Source organism: Thamnophis sirtalis, unplaced genomic scaffold (assembly GCF_051295495.1).
Source record: "Thamnophis sirtalis isolate CommonGarterSnake01/CBP01778 unplaced genomic scaffold, rThaSir2_p1.2 scaffold_7, whole genome shotgun sequence".
Lineage (NCBI taxonomy): Eukaryota > Metazoa > Chordata > Lepidosauria > Squamata > Natricidae > Thamnophis > Thamnophis sirtalis.
This window is the reverse complement of record NW_028261387.1, coordinates 8,787,671-8,803,392: the sequence shown is the minus strand read 5'-3', so window position 1 is coordinate 8,803,392 and position 15,722 is coordinate 8,787,671. Positions and strand designations below refer to the sequence as shown.

The following is a 15,722-nucleotide window of genomic DNA, read 5'->3' as shown; positions in this document are numbered from 1 at the left end:
GCACCTTTTAAATACATTTCAGCATTAATTTAACACATTTCTATTTGGGTAAAAATGTAATCCAATCAGTCTTTAATGAACAGAATCAGGACAATCAAGAACCAAGCATTTTTTCTTTAATTAAAATTATTTTGCAATTTTTAAACAGTTTCTGAACACTTTTAAAAATGAACTGCTGATGGTTATATCAATGTAGCGTTCTTGAGGATGCTACAAAAATTTGTCAGTACCTTCTTCCAAGACATTTTTTAAACTTTAACATCTATCATATAGCCTTGATATTCTCAGGCAATGCCCCATCAAAGTACTAATTGGGTTGGTCCTGTTTAGTTTCTGACATAACCCAAGGTTAGCTGGATGCTGCCATTCACTGAGGCACCCTTACTACTGAACCAGTTTATTGTGATTGACATAGCTGCTATGGGGAAAAAAATCCAATTGAAAACAACTTTGCTTCTATATTTCAAATGAGAAAAGTCTCTAGGCTAGGATTAACAGAGAAGACTGGAACAGAAAAACTCTTAATGCTTGTTAAACCATTGTTCAGAATGATAAAGTAATAGAAAAAACAAAGATGAAGTTATTACCATTTGATATAGCATGGGTCAGCGCTGCTTTTACATTCCTTCTTGAGCAAATAAATACCATATACTTAAAATGTCCATGAAGTTACTACCTGCATAACTGTAGTTTTACTGTTGAAGCATGAATAGTGTCTTGATCTAAAATAATACATTTTAATATCTTCAAAATCAAGTAACTATGTACTTAGTTATTCCCACAGTGAATATGAATGTCTTTTCAATAAGTTCATTTATTAGAAGAGCAGATCCTAGTAATGTGAGATTGAGTTTCAAAACTTGAATGAATTATTTAAACATACGAGAAACATAGTTCCACATTATCTATTTAACAAAGTAAGAATTTTTTACAGGTTAACTTGAGTTCTTGGGCCAGAAAGATTATTAATGATAAACATGCTTAGATCCTACTAATACATGCCATATTTACTACATAACTATAAAATAATTCCCAATATTCTTAAACATGATATAAGTACAGAAAACCTATACTGGTAATCACATATACAGATTAGTCACATCATTAAAAACTAATGTTACCTGATTAAGTGTATTATCAGTCTTTAATTCTTTATGATTTGAATATTGAATATATATAGGTTGATTGCGAAGATGAGGTGTCACGGCAGAATAATAATTCACCATAGTAATAGCAGCTTCTTCTGTTGCCAGCTCTAAAAAAGCCTAGAAAATATATATAGATATATAGATATATATACACAGATACATAACTATATATAAAAGAAATTACTATCACATCCATCAGTCCATTCATCTATTCACCCACATTCCTAGTTTAAGAATTATCATCTGGTAAAGTATTAAAACTATTTACCAAAGTTATTTAGAATTTAGATTGGATTTAGAATGTACAACTTATAAAGAACCATGTGTTTCATATTTGCATACACATGCAGAGTCAAAATATGCCACCATCCCTGGCTTCTATAACATGCTATATGCTTTCCCTTTATGCTGGTCTACCACCATAATAAAAATTTAATTTATGCTCTCTGTTATGATCAGTATTTCTTATATCATAATATCTGTAATCATAAAATCAAAACTGTGATTATAGTTCAGGAACACATGAAGCAAACCTAAGCTTGAGAGTATAAATGAGATTGCTGACATCATTCAGAACAACAGGAAAACTCTAAGGAACCAAAAAGTCTGAAAGGCACAATCTAAGCAGGCGCAAACCTCTAAAATGTTTATTAAATTAATAATTTCTATATTCTTGATTTTTAAATTTTAAATACCTCTTCTAAATATAATTTCAATGTAGCAAAAAGTTAAAAAGTTCTTATGTTTTGTTTTTCCCACGCTCACCCATTAATATGTAACTTTTATTATTTATCATGGGTGCAACATCCACTTGTAGTGATGTTAAAATATTCCAAGCTTATAAACTTGTAAGCTCAAAACACTATTTTTAAATGTACTGAGCACAGAATAAAACTGTGATTTCAGAAAATCTTCCTTCAGAATAAGTTCATTTCAAATATTCATATTCTGAAATCCTGAAGATATCACTTCATTTATACATTAAATTATAATTTTATACATATAACTTGTATAATTACCATATTTTTCAGAGTATAAGACACTCCAAATATAAGATGCACCTAGCTTTTGGGGAGGAAAACAAGGGGGGGGGGGATCTGCCCCTGCCTCCCAGCAATTTGCCTCCTTGCAACAAACAGCAAACAGTACAGACAATATACACTGTTTGTGGTGTATTTCTGTGCACATGTTTCTAACTCATTGAAATAGCAAAGAATTGGAGAAATGTATATTATGCCAGTATATTAATGCCAGAAAGCTTTCTTAAATGTAATTACACTAACGCCTCCCAATTATTTAAATAGAACTACTCAAAACATGACTAAGTCATGGTCTCAGTAGACAACAGGATACTGTTACATTTCAGGTTATATTTGTACAGAAGCTGTTAAAATTGATGTGGCTTTCTGGAAGTATATGTTATTCTCTGCTATTTAAAAGAAGATACAATAGTACTGGGCCTCTTCAGATCAAGCATTTATTTTAAAAAGCTTCTTCATTTTGTTCAGTTGTCTAGAACAATAATTAAACATTCTATAGGCATTTATAGTTATTCACTTACCTCCTTGGAGCAAACAGTCTGATTAGCACAAGAAAAAATAATCTGTCTCTGCCTCCCAGCAATTTGCCTCTGTGCAGCAAACAGCAAGTTTCCCTTTCAATTTCAGCATGGGCCTCCCGATCATCAGCTGCTTCAGGGCGCAGGGATCCTCCGCAAGCCCCATTTTCCCATTTGCTGCAAGGAAGTAAATTGCTGGGAGGCAGAGGCCAAAGGGTGGGGACTGGCGGGTGGATGCGGCTACATTCAGTGTATAAGACACACCCAAATTTTCACCGTCTTTTAGGGAAGGAAAAAGTGCGTATTATACTCCGAAAAATGCAGTATGTAATTTAATTATAAAATACGACAGGGTCTTACATTTTTTGACCCACGAAATATGGCCTTGGGCTTATTAAAGGGGAGGGCTTATTGTTTTTGGGTTGCCGGGTGGCTGCTCCCTTGCGACCGGGCTCCCAAAGAGCCGGGCACAGCCTCAGGGTCGAATGGCTGTGTTGCGCTGTCGCAGCAGCAACACAGCAGCCATGAGGTGACCACACCTGCGAGCGGCCGCCCAGCAACCCCCCTTTCCAGCCAGGCACAGCGCCACTGAACGATCTAGCAGTACCCGGAAGGCATCAAGCAACGCGAGCGTCTGTTCGCTGCCCTCTGCCTCTCGCAGCTTGGCGCTTTCGGAATGCCCCTAGGTGAGTGAATGGGGCTCTGCATCGCTGGAGGGGTTGTGCGAACAACCGCACAACACAGCCATTCGACCTTGAGGCTGTGCCCGGCTCTTCGGGAGCCTGCTCGCAAGAGAGCAGCTGTCCGGCAAACCTCCCCCCCATCTTCAGCTGGGCACAGCGCCGCTGACTGACCTTGTGGTACCCTGAAAGCACCAAGCAATGCGAGTGCCTTTGCCCCCCACCTCATTCCCGTATCTTGGTGCTTTCAGGATACCGCTAGGTCGGCGAGCGGTGCTCTGCCTGGCCGGAGGAGGGGATTTTGTCGGGGGGCTTATTTTTGGGGGTGGACTTATATTTTTGCCCACGTGAAAAATGTGGCAAGGCTTTAGTTTCAGGACAGGTCTTATTTTCGGGAAAACACGGTATTTTCCACAGCATAACCATCAAAATAAGAGTAGCTGCATCTGTGTTATTGCTGGCCCAGACTAGGAGGCAAGAGGAAGAGGGGGAGGAGGAAATGACATTTTAACCCATGCTTAAGAGGCAAACAACAATATCACTGATTAAATGTAAGATAGAAGATCGGAATAAACACATTAACTTCAAAGAGTAGGTTGCTTTTTCTGCATGTGTTGAGTTTTGCTTGTAGACTGTGAAATGGAAAGGTACTGTATTTTTCAGAGTATAAGACACACCTTTTTCCCTCAAAAAAGAGGCTGAAAATCTGGGTGTGTCTTATACATCGAATACAGCATTTTTTGCCTCCTGAAACCCCGCCCCTTCACCAAAATGGCCGTGCATAGCTCTTGGAGGCTTTCAGAGAGCTCCTGGGGGCTGGGGAGGGCAGAAATGATGAGGGTTCAATTTTGCAGCCCCCCCCCAGGCCCCAGGAGCACTCTAAGTCTCCATAAAACTATGCTTGCAATTTTCTTGACAAAAAATGGACCCGTTTCCATGAAAAACGGGCCATTTTTTGCTCATTTTTGCCCCTACCTCACCCCCAGGAGCACTCTGCAAACCCCACAAAGGCTATGTATGCCTTTTAAAAAAACCAGGCCCGTTTTTGTGAAAACCAGGCCCGTTTTTGTGAAAACCAGGCTGTTTTTGGGAGCTTTACAGAGGGCAAAGCTTTCAGAAAGCTCTTTCGTGGTGTGATTGATGAGAATTAGATTGATCAAGTGCTGTGCCAGCAGAAACAAAGTCTTAGGTGCCGCAGATTGTCAGCGATTTTCTTCTCCAGCACATAGATAAATACACCTGGAAAAATCTACCTACCTACCTTCTCTCTCTCCTTTCCTACCTACTGTATTTCCCCCCCTCTCTATTTTTCTCTCTATATCCCATTACCTACCAACCTATCTACTCTCTCTCTTCTTATCTACTGTATTTCTCTCTCTCTCTCTCTCTCTTTCTCTCCCTCCCTCCCTCCCTCTCTCTACCTACCTACCTACATTTTTTAAAAAAATTGCCTCTTCAAAACTTGGTGTGTCTTATAGTCCGGTGTGTCTTATACTCCAAAAAATATCAGTTTATGCACTAAGAAAGAAGCCAGGAAAAATACTTTAGTTGCACTTGTCATTATTGTTCACAGATTGAAGTGAATCATGCTATTTTTTTCTAGATTTCAGCAGCTGTTTGTGTATAGGCAGGCTGTGCAAAATAACAGTGTTTAAGCTCTTGGTTCCATTGTTGCCTATTGGATTTTTTTGATGTTTTAATCACTCTCATTGCAAACTTTTGTGCCTGTTAAATGAAAAGCAAAAGTCAGCCTGTATATCAAATCATCCCATCTAATTTTGTGGTTCAAAAATGAAAGAATGGGGCATTTTTTTCAAGTTCCTATTATTTTCTATTTTTATAGAAAATAGTTTGCGCTATCTGAAACAAAGTATTTAGAGTTTTGTTCAGATGTAGGCAATTCAATAGATTTGTCCAGAGCTCAAAACAAGTTCTGTCTTTTTCCTACTTTATACACACCATTATTTGCTGATTATTTCAAGTTTCACCCAGTTCAAAGTAGTTTTGATACAACTTGCCAAGTCAATCTAGAATTGAACCATAGAGTGCTATGTTGCTCCCATTTTAAAACATTCATGGAAGGAGACAGATAGTCCCCTATAAAAAAACTATATCACTCTGTGAACAGGATACCACAAGACATAGGAAATGTGTCCAGTTCCTTGTACTTTCCAGTTAATTGGTGCTATAGCTTATAGCTAAAAACTAACAGTGGACCATTCTTGGTTGCAATATAAGAACAACATGTTTAAGATTTCTCCTCTCTCCATTTTTACAAAGCAAATGAATAAAAATCTTTGCTGTCACATCGTATTTGATTTTGCACTTAACATCCTAAAATACTTTTCCATCTCTCAGTGGATTAAAAAAGTTTCCTGTAATTGGTATATTATGGTAAAATGCATACATGGTAAGTGTAAAACTTAAGTGTCTTAGGATGGAAAAAAAACTTCGTACCTTGAAAAAAATAAGACAAAAAAGAGAAAATACCTGATTTTTTCCTTTCAGCATGAGAATGTTGGTTACCTTACCAAAAGGTAAGCCCAAAGCAATAACTTCTGTCTCTGTCACTTCTCCTGGTAATTTCCTGATATGAAGAACACGAGAGGGAGCTCCATCCATTTTATCTTCACCCTTGAATTTCTTGTTGTCGTTACCATTGGCTGTAAGACATTTTTTAATTAATTTCATTTCTAAAATTTATTATAAATTCAGAGAAAGATACACTTAGTATACATACACATTTTCAAATTAGTATATGAAAAGTGAATTTGAAATATTTCAATTAAATGTTTAAAAAAAAATAAAAACTACAAATAATAAATTACCAAGAAGACCAAAACAAATCAGGAAACTCTAGCATTACAGCATACAGAAAAAGGGAAGACATACTAGCATAGTTTCTATAACTAATTATCTAAAGCAAAAATAAGTTTATAATGAGTGACAATTATTTTTTATATTTGGATTATCAAACAATTCTCATGTGTTGAGTCACATTGATGTTTCATGAACATAGTCTATACCTCTCAAAATTATCTACCAATCCCATTAGCGATGCTGCCTGTAGGATTTCTTTATAATTTACAGTATTAATCTCTCAGTATAATCTGCATTCACTGCTCCACAGAATATGAAGTTATGCTCCATCCAATCTCCACACAACATAATTGCATTTTTTTAAAAAAAATAAAGGCTCCTACTGAGTTTTTCCATGAGTCACAAACATTTATTGGCCTACTCTACTAATTAAATAGAGAAAAGTACTTTGGCTATAAATGTGAAATTTGTGTTCTATTTTAATTTGAAAAATCTGGAACAATTCAGCCATGAAACACTTACAAAATATAAAAATACATAAACTTAAAGTTGTCAGGAAACACAATTTAAATCCATGAAAATCTTATTTCTTTCTCAACAGAGATAACATTACAGCAGTTGCTTTAGTCAGACACTTAAAATTGTGCCATATGTTTAAGAACTTTGCTCAAGATTCAAAAACATACTTTCAAGAGATTTGATTTATGTACTAAGAAAAAGAACATGATCATAATTAGGATGTAATGAAATGCCCATGGAATTGTAGATGCAAACTGATGGGGGGATAGGTTGGAGATAGGTTAAAGGGTTTGCAAATGTACTATGCATGCTTCCACTAAAGGTGTAGGATAAAAAGGTATCAGATGCCAAATGGGATGCCAGAATGCTGAAAGGATACTGGTAATGACCATATTTAGCAATGTTGGGCATATGAAAATTGGGGTGGGTGGGTGTTCAGTAGACCACTAAAATAACAGACCCACAGTGCAGATCCCTTCTTCTAATCCATTGCTCCAGGCTTGTACCTAAATGACCAAACTGCTGATGATAGTTTTAGTGTTCAATCCAGAGAGCAATTTTTTTTAAATTTGATTTCAGGATCTCAAAATTTGACCAACCAGGTTTCAGGTCTTGTACGAGTAGGAATGATGGATAGGAAGGACAGGATATACGAATTTGAAAATAATCAACAATGCTACTTTGGAAATAACTGGATGTGTATATATGAGAAAATGGATTGTAAGGATAAACATGAGCTAAAGCTGGTGTACAAAATGATCTGTAGAAGATCATGGACCACATTTTTGGATTGTGAGTTCAACCTCGTGATATAGTCCAGACAAGAACCATACCCAGGTGAATAAATTCTACTCTTTTATAAGGTTACATTATCAGAATCCTGCCACGTCTGAAAATAAATTTCTCCCCCATTGCAATTACAGTCTCTAGTTTCTGCAAGGGCCTAAAGGGTCCTTTCTGAGATTATTTATTATTTCTATAAATTCTTTCTGCAAGGTAAGCTGTCTCTTATCTCACTGTTCTCCTGGTTATGGCTCTTTTCCTAATTTCTCAAGATCATTCCCACATTCTATTACATGACATCTCCTAGACTTCTGGTTCTGATGAATTTTAATCTCCATGCTTAAGAATTGGCTTTGGGTTGGTTTGCAATTTTATGGTCTATCAACCCCATTATGTATACCAGACTGTGAAAATATGTGCAAAGGAAGGTTACTTTATTATACTAGTTATAGAAACAGAACCTTCCAAGCCTGATTATGCTTTCCACACTTACACCAATACTCCTGGAAAATTAAAGAAGTATCAATCTGAGCTATTTCTTCCTCTCCGCCTATTGTTTTGGGGTGAGTCACATTTCTTCCCCATCACTCTGGGAATGGTATTCATAAAGATCCTCTTCTTTAATTTCTACACAGATTTACTTGTAACGATGGACCTGTGTTGGTAAACTAAACTATAACTCCTGACGACAAGCAAGGACTGGATTTAGTTTAGATTCACAGTAAATGAGATAGGATCGACATATGAAGGATTTTGACATGTATCTGTCCTTTACTACTGTCAGATCATTTTTGGTCAGGATGCATTCTAGGCAGCAAATAAATGCTGATGGTTTTCTGAAGACATTCAGGTAATTTCCTGACAATTTGGTGGATAGTTCAACCTGTACTTGATCAGTCTGTTATAGACAGACAACTGGATAAAATTATTGATCAGTCTGTTATAGACAGACAACTGGATAAAATTATTCCTGTGTGGCTTCCTTCCTGTCACAGATCTTGAGCAACTCCATGCTTTGCAGGGGTGCTATAGGAGATAAAGAGAATGAAAAGCTGCCAAAACTGGTATAAGATTTAAAAACATATTTTATTTATTTATTTATTTATTTATTTATTTATTTATTGAATTTATATTGCTGCCTATTCACACATGGCGACTAAAGGCAGCTTACAGAATGTAAAACCTCATTTAAAACAATAAAACTAATAAAAAAGAATCAAATAAATTAATATAATATAATAAAAGCACCCCCCACCCTGGCGACAAATCACACAAGGTATTTAATTGGCTCCATCCTGCTCTGGGTTCTACAGGCCCACTGGCAGAACCAGGTCTTTAGCGCCTTCCGGAAGAGTGTAGGGTGAGGGCCATTCTAATCTCTGGGGGAATGATGTTCCAGAGAGAGGGAGCAACTACGGAGAAGGCCCTTCTTCTGGGTCCCACCAGGTGTATCTCCTTAGGAGATGGGACCCGCTAGATTTTGCTAGATTTAGGATAGGGTTAACATTTATCTTAAGAAAAGTGTGATGATACTACTATGAAAAAGACAGTGGTGTGCTTTCCCTTGAAAAGGTCATCTCTCAACTTCTGCCTAGTCCCCTTGTCTGGACACACTAGATGGAAGAGTAAGGCATGCTGGGTCTCCTCAGAGCTGGTGACAATTAATTATATCATCAACTGTAGCAGAATTCTGGAAAATGCATGGAAAAACGTTTCACAACAGCATTAACAGTCAGCTATTGTCATTGGGTAATGTTTATTTCAACCATAGTTTTTATGGCAAATGATGGTTATTTTAGTGGGATGTTTTATGATGTTTTATTGCAAACAATCCCGAATCATCTTAATGAGTGATGCAAAATTGTTATAAATCTATAACAAAACAAGAGCTGCTAAAAACTGATATTGGTAATTCTAAAGAGAAAAGCCAACAAGAAATAAGTATTTGTATTAGAAAATAGGACAAAAAATTGTCATGCTATAGACAACCACTAGTTTGTGTGTATACATGTTTCTCAAAAATAATCTGATTGTTGAAGTTAAGGAATCATAATGTCATAAAAACCAGAATACTGTCCATAACCTGGTTTTAAAATTTGTGCACACATTGGAATTAATCACATTTAAAAAGAAATAAAACAAATGTGTAATGATTAAGTATTATCACTTACAGTATTAATCTTCATGGCTGCATGCAAGCTATCTCTAGAAAACAGCATGCCTATAAATTTAAACTGAGGAGGAAGAATAGCTATTACTTCCATGTTTTGCCATGGACCACCCAGTGTTATCTTACTGACCACAGCAGGAAACAGAATGTTGGATTTGATAAGCCTATGGTCTGATCTGCCACACACCTTTAAAGTAATGGATATATTGCAAAATATTCTTTCTCTGAAGGAGTATGATTATATAAATTTTGCAGCATGGTTTGATATATGTCTCTTTTTGTTTTTCTACATTATGTGACTATGTTCAAAACTGGGAGGGAAGATTTGCTACATTTGGGTCTGAGGTAGACACATTTAGTGCACAATCAGTCGAGGCTCCTGTTTTTAAATATGCATTGGGAATGAATGAATGAATGAATGAATTTACACACACACAAACACACATACACACACACACACACACACGCTGGTCTTGTTGTATTCGGGTCTTTTCCCATGTAAGATTGAGATTGTCTTAGCAACATTTCAGCGAGATCCCACTCACCATCTTCAGGCTGCTGTTTTCAGCTTCGTGCTTGTGCAAGTAAAGCATGGTCGGAGCTGCCGTCTCTCTATAAATCTTGGTGGGGGTGTGTGGAGTGCTGGCTTTGTTGCTGTAAGTGGGTTGATTGGCTGTGTAGTTGCATCCTGATTGGTAGATGGAGTTGATATTTGTAGATTGGTCGGCTGTTTCGTATCATCCTGTGTGGCTGAGGTGCTGGCTATGTTTCCTTTGTTCTTTTGTGTTGTAACGATCTGGGTGGTGGTGGGGCTCGCTTGTTGACTAGGGCTGGTTTCCAGATGTCTGGTAGGCGGGAGGTATCGTCATGTTTATGCATGTTGTGGGGGTGTTTTTCTATTTTGATGGCTTCCATAATTATTCTCTTTTTGAAGTGTACAGTTTTGGAAATTAATTTGGTTCCTCCAAAATCAATTTCATGTCCTGTTGCTTTAAGGTGCTGGAAAAGGGAGGAAGTTTTTTCTTTTTTTCTGACTGCGTTCTTGTGTTCTGTGATGCGTGCATTTATTCTCCTATTAGTTTGTCCAATGTATGTGGCAAAATCCGTTTGTGGATCCTAGATCTGACCAACCACTGTGTAACCAACACATACTTCATGCACAATGGACAAAGATATAAACAGATAGAAGGAGCAGCTATGGGATCACCCCTCTCACCCGTCATCGCAAACCTCTACATGGAACACTTTGAAATGCCTTAGATAAATCTGAACACAAACCCAAACTCTGGCTTACATATTTAGATGACACTTTTGTAATTTGGCCACATAGGAAAGAAAAACTGGACAACTTCCTCACACAGCTCAACAGCCTACACCTCAAAATACAATTTACTATGGAAATACAAGCTAACAACCAACCTCCCTTTCTGGACATCCTAATCTGCAAAAAACCCAATGGCTCCCTAGGACACACCTCTACCAGAAAAAAACACACACCAACCGCTACTTAAACACAGAATCCCATCACCACCCTGCACAGATAACTCTGTAGTCAAGACCCTCATCTCCAGAACCAAGCGCCTAACTGACAAAGACCACCTGGAAACTGAATTACACACCCTCACAAACGTATTAATTTCCAATGGATTCAAAAAAAAATACAATTACCAACCTAATCCAAAGGGAGACACCCCTCTAAGAACTGAGACACAGAACAGGACAACGGTATCGCCCTCCTCCCTTACATCAAAGGCACCACAGATAAAATCAGCAAAATTCTCCACAAACACAATATCAAGACAGTCTTCGGCACTGACCAAAAAATAGCCAACATCTTAAAAAACCCCAAAGACAAGATCCAGCTAGAAAACCAAGGAGTCTATGAAATACCATGCAAAATCTCCCCAGCTACATACATTGGATAAACTAATAGGAGAATAAATGCACGCATCGCAGAACACAAAAACGCAGTCAGAAAAGAAGAAAAAACTTCCTCCCTTTTCCAGCACCTTAAAGCAACGGGACATGAAATTGATTTTGAAGGAACCAAATTACTCTCCAAAACTGAACACTTCAACAAGAGAATAATTATGGAAGCTATCGAAATAGAGAAAAACTCCCACAACATGAATAAACATGATGATACCTCCCGCCTACCAGACATCTGGAAACTAGCTCGTCAATAAACGAGTTCCAGCCACAAACACCGACACAGGACCCAGAACAACACAGGACACCATCACCAATCACCCTCACCAAACATCAATTCCAGCAGCCAATCAAGATGTGACAACACAGCCAACCAATCCGTTTAAAGCAACAAAGCCAACATTCCACACCCCCACCTATATTTATAGAAAAACGGCCGCTCGCACAAGCATGAAGCCAAAGGCACCAGCCTGAAGATGATGAGTGTGACCCCATTGAAATGTTGCCAAGATACTGTTAATCTTATCCAGGAAAAGACCTGAATACACCAAGACCTGCATACCTATACCCATGAAAATCTACGAAAACACACACACACACATAAAACTAGCAAAGCAGAAGAGCTTATTTTCAATGATTTCTTCCAGTCCAAAGTATTAATCCAAATGACAAAAGTGTTAGTATTGTAGCGCTCAAAAAATAATAATTAAAAAAAAACCCAATGTCTTCTGAATCCTTGAGCTGATATATTTATGACCGTGTGCTAATTCACATGATAACACAGGAATAAAATAACTAAAATTCAGAATGAGTATCTACAAACTACTCTGAAGCAGGTACCTGAACAAAACCAGTCACCAGAGTCCTGCTCCGTTTCTTTCTTTCTTTTTTTCTAAATTTCCAGGTTGGCAAAGAGCAAAAGCAAAGCAACACGCCCAGAATTTATCTTTCCTTACAAAGGATGAACTCAGGGTTATGAGCTTATTGGTTTTTACTTTCTATTTAATAAACATACATTTCTGTTCTTATTGATCGTACCAGGTTACTTTTAAATAACACTTGCACAGAAAATTCCATAGCATTCCACAGGCCAAACATGCAATATATTATCCATGAGAGGAAACTTACATAGAGCTTATTCTTTTGTACCATGTTTCCTGAAAATAAGACCAGGTCTTATTTTCTTTTGGGCCCCAAAAAAGCACTAGGGCTTATTTTCAGGGGCTGTCTTTTTTTCCTCATGTATTGAAGGCCCAATTCTTCTGCTTGCTCATGGCAGGGCAGGAGGCCATATAGCGTACCAGTGTTGCCACCACAAGACAGGGGGGTGGAACTAATCCTGCACTGGCCTACCTCAGGGCCCCTGCAGCCAGGACACCCACGCTCCAACACCTGCCTTGCCTTGCAGCTGCAGCTCCGCCAACCTTATCCAGAAGGACTTGCATGGCTTGGGACCCTGATTGGTGCTGCCCACGCAACATGGCTAATGGTCTATGAAAGAAGATCCCATTTCCATCCTGTACACGTACTGGTTCCTAGTTTTACCCAGTTTCTATAAATTTTAATGTTTCTGACATTTTAATGTTTTTATATTCTGGTTTTTATGCTGTTGTAAGCGAATAGTGAGATGGGTGGCACATAAATTTAATAAACAAAAAAGGATCAAACATGGATCAGCCTGTCAAACTAGCACCCCAAGGGTCAAATGTGTCATGTGCAGGCGACGCCTACTCCGGCTCCGCAAAGGCAAAAACATCACAATGCTTCACAATACATCATGTGACATGATCGAGTTGTCACCCGTGCCCTAGATTCTATTACACTCTATTAGTCATAACTGATTTTTATTATTTGCTATTATGAGAACATATTTCTATAAAAAATAAACCAACAGCAAAATCAATAAGGTTATTTTATAGAAATAATTTGATTTGTTACAATTTTATGATTTTTTTATTGTTAATACTTTTTAATAAAATAAAAATAAAAAATCACACAACTAAATAATGTTTGAAGAAATTCTCCTGAATAAAATAAAATCATTATCGTTTTTATATATGTACCAAATTCCCCCATTGTTTAGGTATCCTTATTTCAAGTACTATTTCTTAAATAAGAATAAATATTAAATAAATAATTACTGAATAGGTATAAAATCATTAATAGATTTATCTGGACACTAATTGATGAGATTAAAACATATCCTTTGAGATGGGATAAATGCTCTAAAAATGAATGTAATTCCCATGATCCTTTATCCAGGAAATATTTAAAAAAACTGTTTTGTACATTTTTGTGGGTTTCCTCAATTCCAAAGATACCTTTGAAAAAGATGCAATTTCAATTATTTTCCCAATAACTGAGAATTTAGGAATATCTTTTAACAAATTTATAAAGAAAAGGAATGTAAATCATTGTATTGGTAGAGATACAAACAGAATAACAGTTCATAAAATATCTTTTTCAATGGTGTAAAATAATTAAGTTCTGGGAGGTTGCAATCATGTATATACTGTCCACATTTGCACTGAGAGTGAGATGGGCAGCCTCTAAATTTGTTAAATAAATGGATTTGATTTTGAAATGAAGTTTTAATACTTTCAGATATAGACATTCTTTTTAATGATATACCTACAACATGGAAACTGGCAGGGGGACAAAATAGATTGTCTGTGTCCTTGCTACCAAGAAATGAGTTTTTCAAACTTAAAACACAAGTTTATGGCCTCAGTTACACAGACCTAAGACTATGTACCCTATGAACAACTTGCTTACAAACAGATTATTCATGGACAACTACAATGAAATGTGGATTTCTTTTAATAAAACTATTATGTATGTACCACGTTTTCCTGAAAATAAGTCCCAAACGTAAAATAAGCCCTAGCATGATTATTCCGGATGCTCGTAATATAAATCCTACCAAAAAACAAGCCCCAGTTAAGATCATCAGCCAGACAGATGCATTTTAGTATTTTTCCAAAAATAAGACCTAACTGGAAAATAAGCCCTAATGTGTCATTTGCAGCAAAAATTAATATAAGACCTGGTGTATGTGTTTGTACATTTTACAATGTATACATGTTTTAATACAGTATAAAAACATTTAAATCATTTTTCCAGTCTAGGATGAAAATAAGGTAACTATTAACTAAATTATGATTAGTTATAGTTGATATTAAAACTAGGTACAGCATTAAAATATTACTATAAAAGTAACAATATATGTTAAAGTATTCTATGCTATAAAAAGAATTTAAAAAGTAATGAAATGCTAATATAATATGCTAATAAGCTTTAATATTAAAACTGTCAAACAAGGTGAGTAGAAAACAAAGCATAATGGGACAGAAATACAACAACGCAATTATATAACTGAGGATTTTGATGAATCTACTTAATTCTCATTAGCAGTCAATTCCCAACATATTTACAAGATTGTAAATATTGTATGCTAGAGTAAAATTATAACCAGAAAAAAGTACAAAGATATAAAATTTATCAGTATATCTAATCATCCTTTTAAAGGTAAGGGTGGGATATTTTGGGATGTTTTCCGAATATGATCAAAGAAAGGGACTATTTGACAGTCATCTTGAAGGCACAGATACTCCAGGACACAAATTCTCATATAGTATACTGTATCTTCTGTCAAGGTTAACTACAGGAAAAACATTACCAGACTGAAGTCTCTTCTAATTTCAAGAACTTCTAGCTCTCTAACATAACCATATATGCCACTTACTTTTGACATCCATAAAACTCTATGGCCAAGATCAATCTTAGTCAAAGATTAAATATGGACCGTCAACTTTGTTTCTCCTTTTTCCAAATGTTTCCATACATTGTTTCACCATGTGAATGTTATTAACATATATTCTGCCATAGCCCAATAAAACTGTTCGCTATATTGATTACATATTAGAATTTGCATAATTAGGGGAACTCCAAACCCTTCCCTTTAGGCTTATGTCACCTTTGTTACCAATCAATAAACTAAAACATACTTGAAATATGTCAATCAGACTCAAAACCTTTCCAACAACAATAATATTTTGATTATAAACGTTTTAGGAATGCTAATTCTCAAAGCATTTTGAGCAATAATAGTAATG

General features: G+C 36.5%; 1 protein-coding gene across 4 annotated transcripts in view; it reads right to left on the bottom strand.

The window, feature by feature from the left end:
• The window catches only part of PTBP2 (polypyrimidine tract binding protein 2), a 69,041-nt gene that overhangs the window by 29,301 nt on the left and 24,018 nt on the right, over positions 1 to 15,722 (bottom strand). For all 4 annotated transcript variants that reach the window (XM_087719289.1, XM_087719290.1, XM_087719291.1 and 1 more), the window contains exons 4-5: positions 5,877 to 6,049; positions 1,122 to 1,265 (exon numbers count right to left, since the gene is read on the bottom strand). In XM_087719289.1, coding sequence (XP_087575415.1) covers positions 1,122 to 1,265; positions 5,877 to 6,049 — 317 coding nt within the window. The remainder of the gene's footprint in view (positions 1 to 1,121; positions 1,266 to 5,876; positions 6,050 to 15,722) is intronic.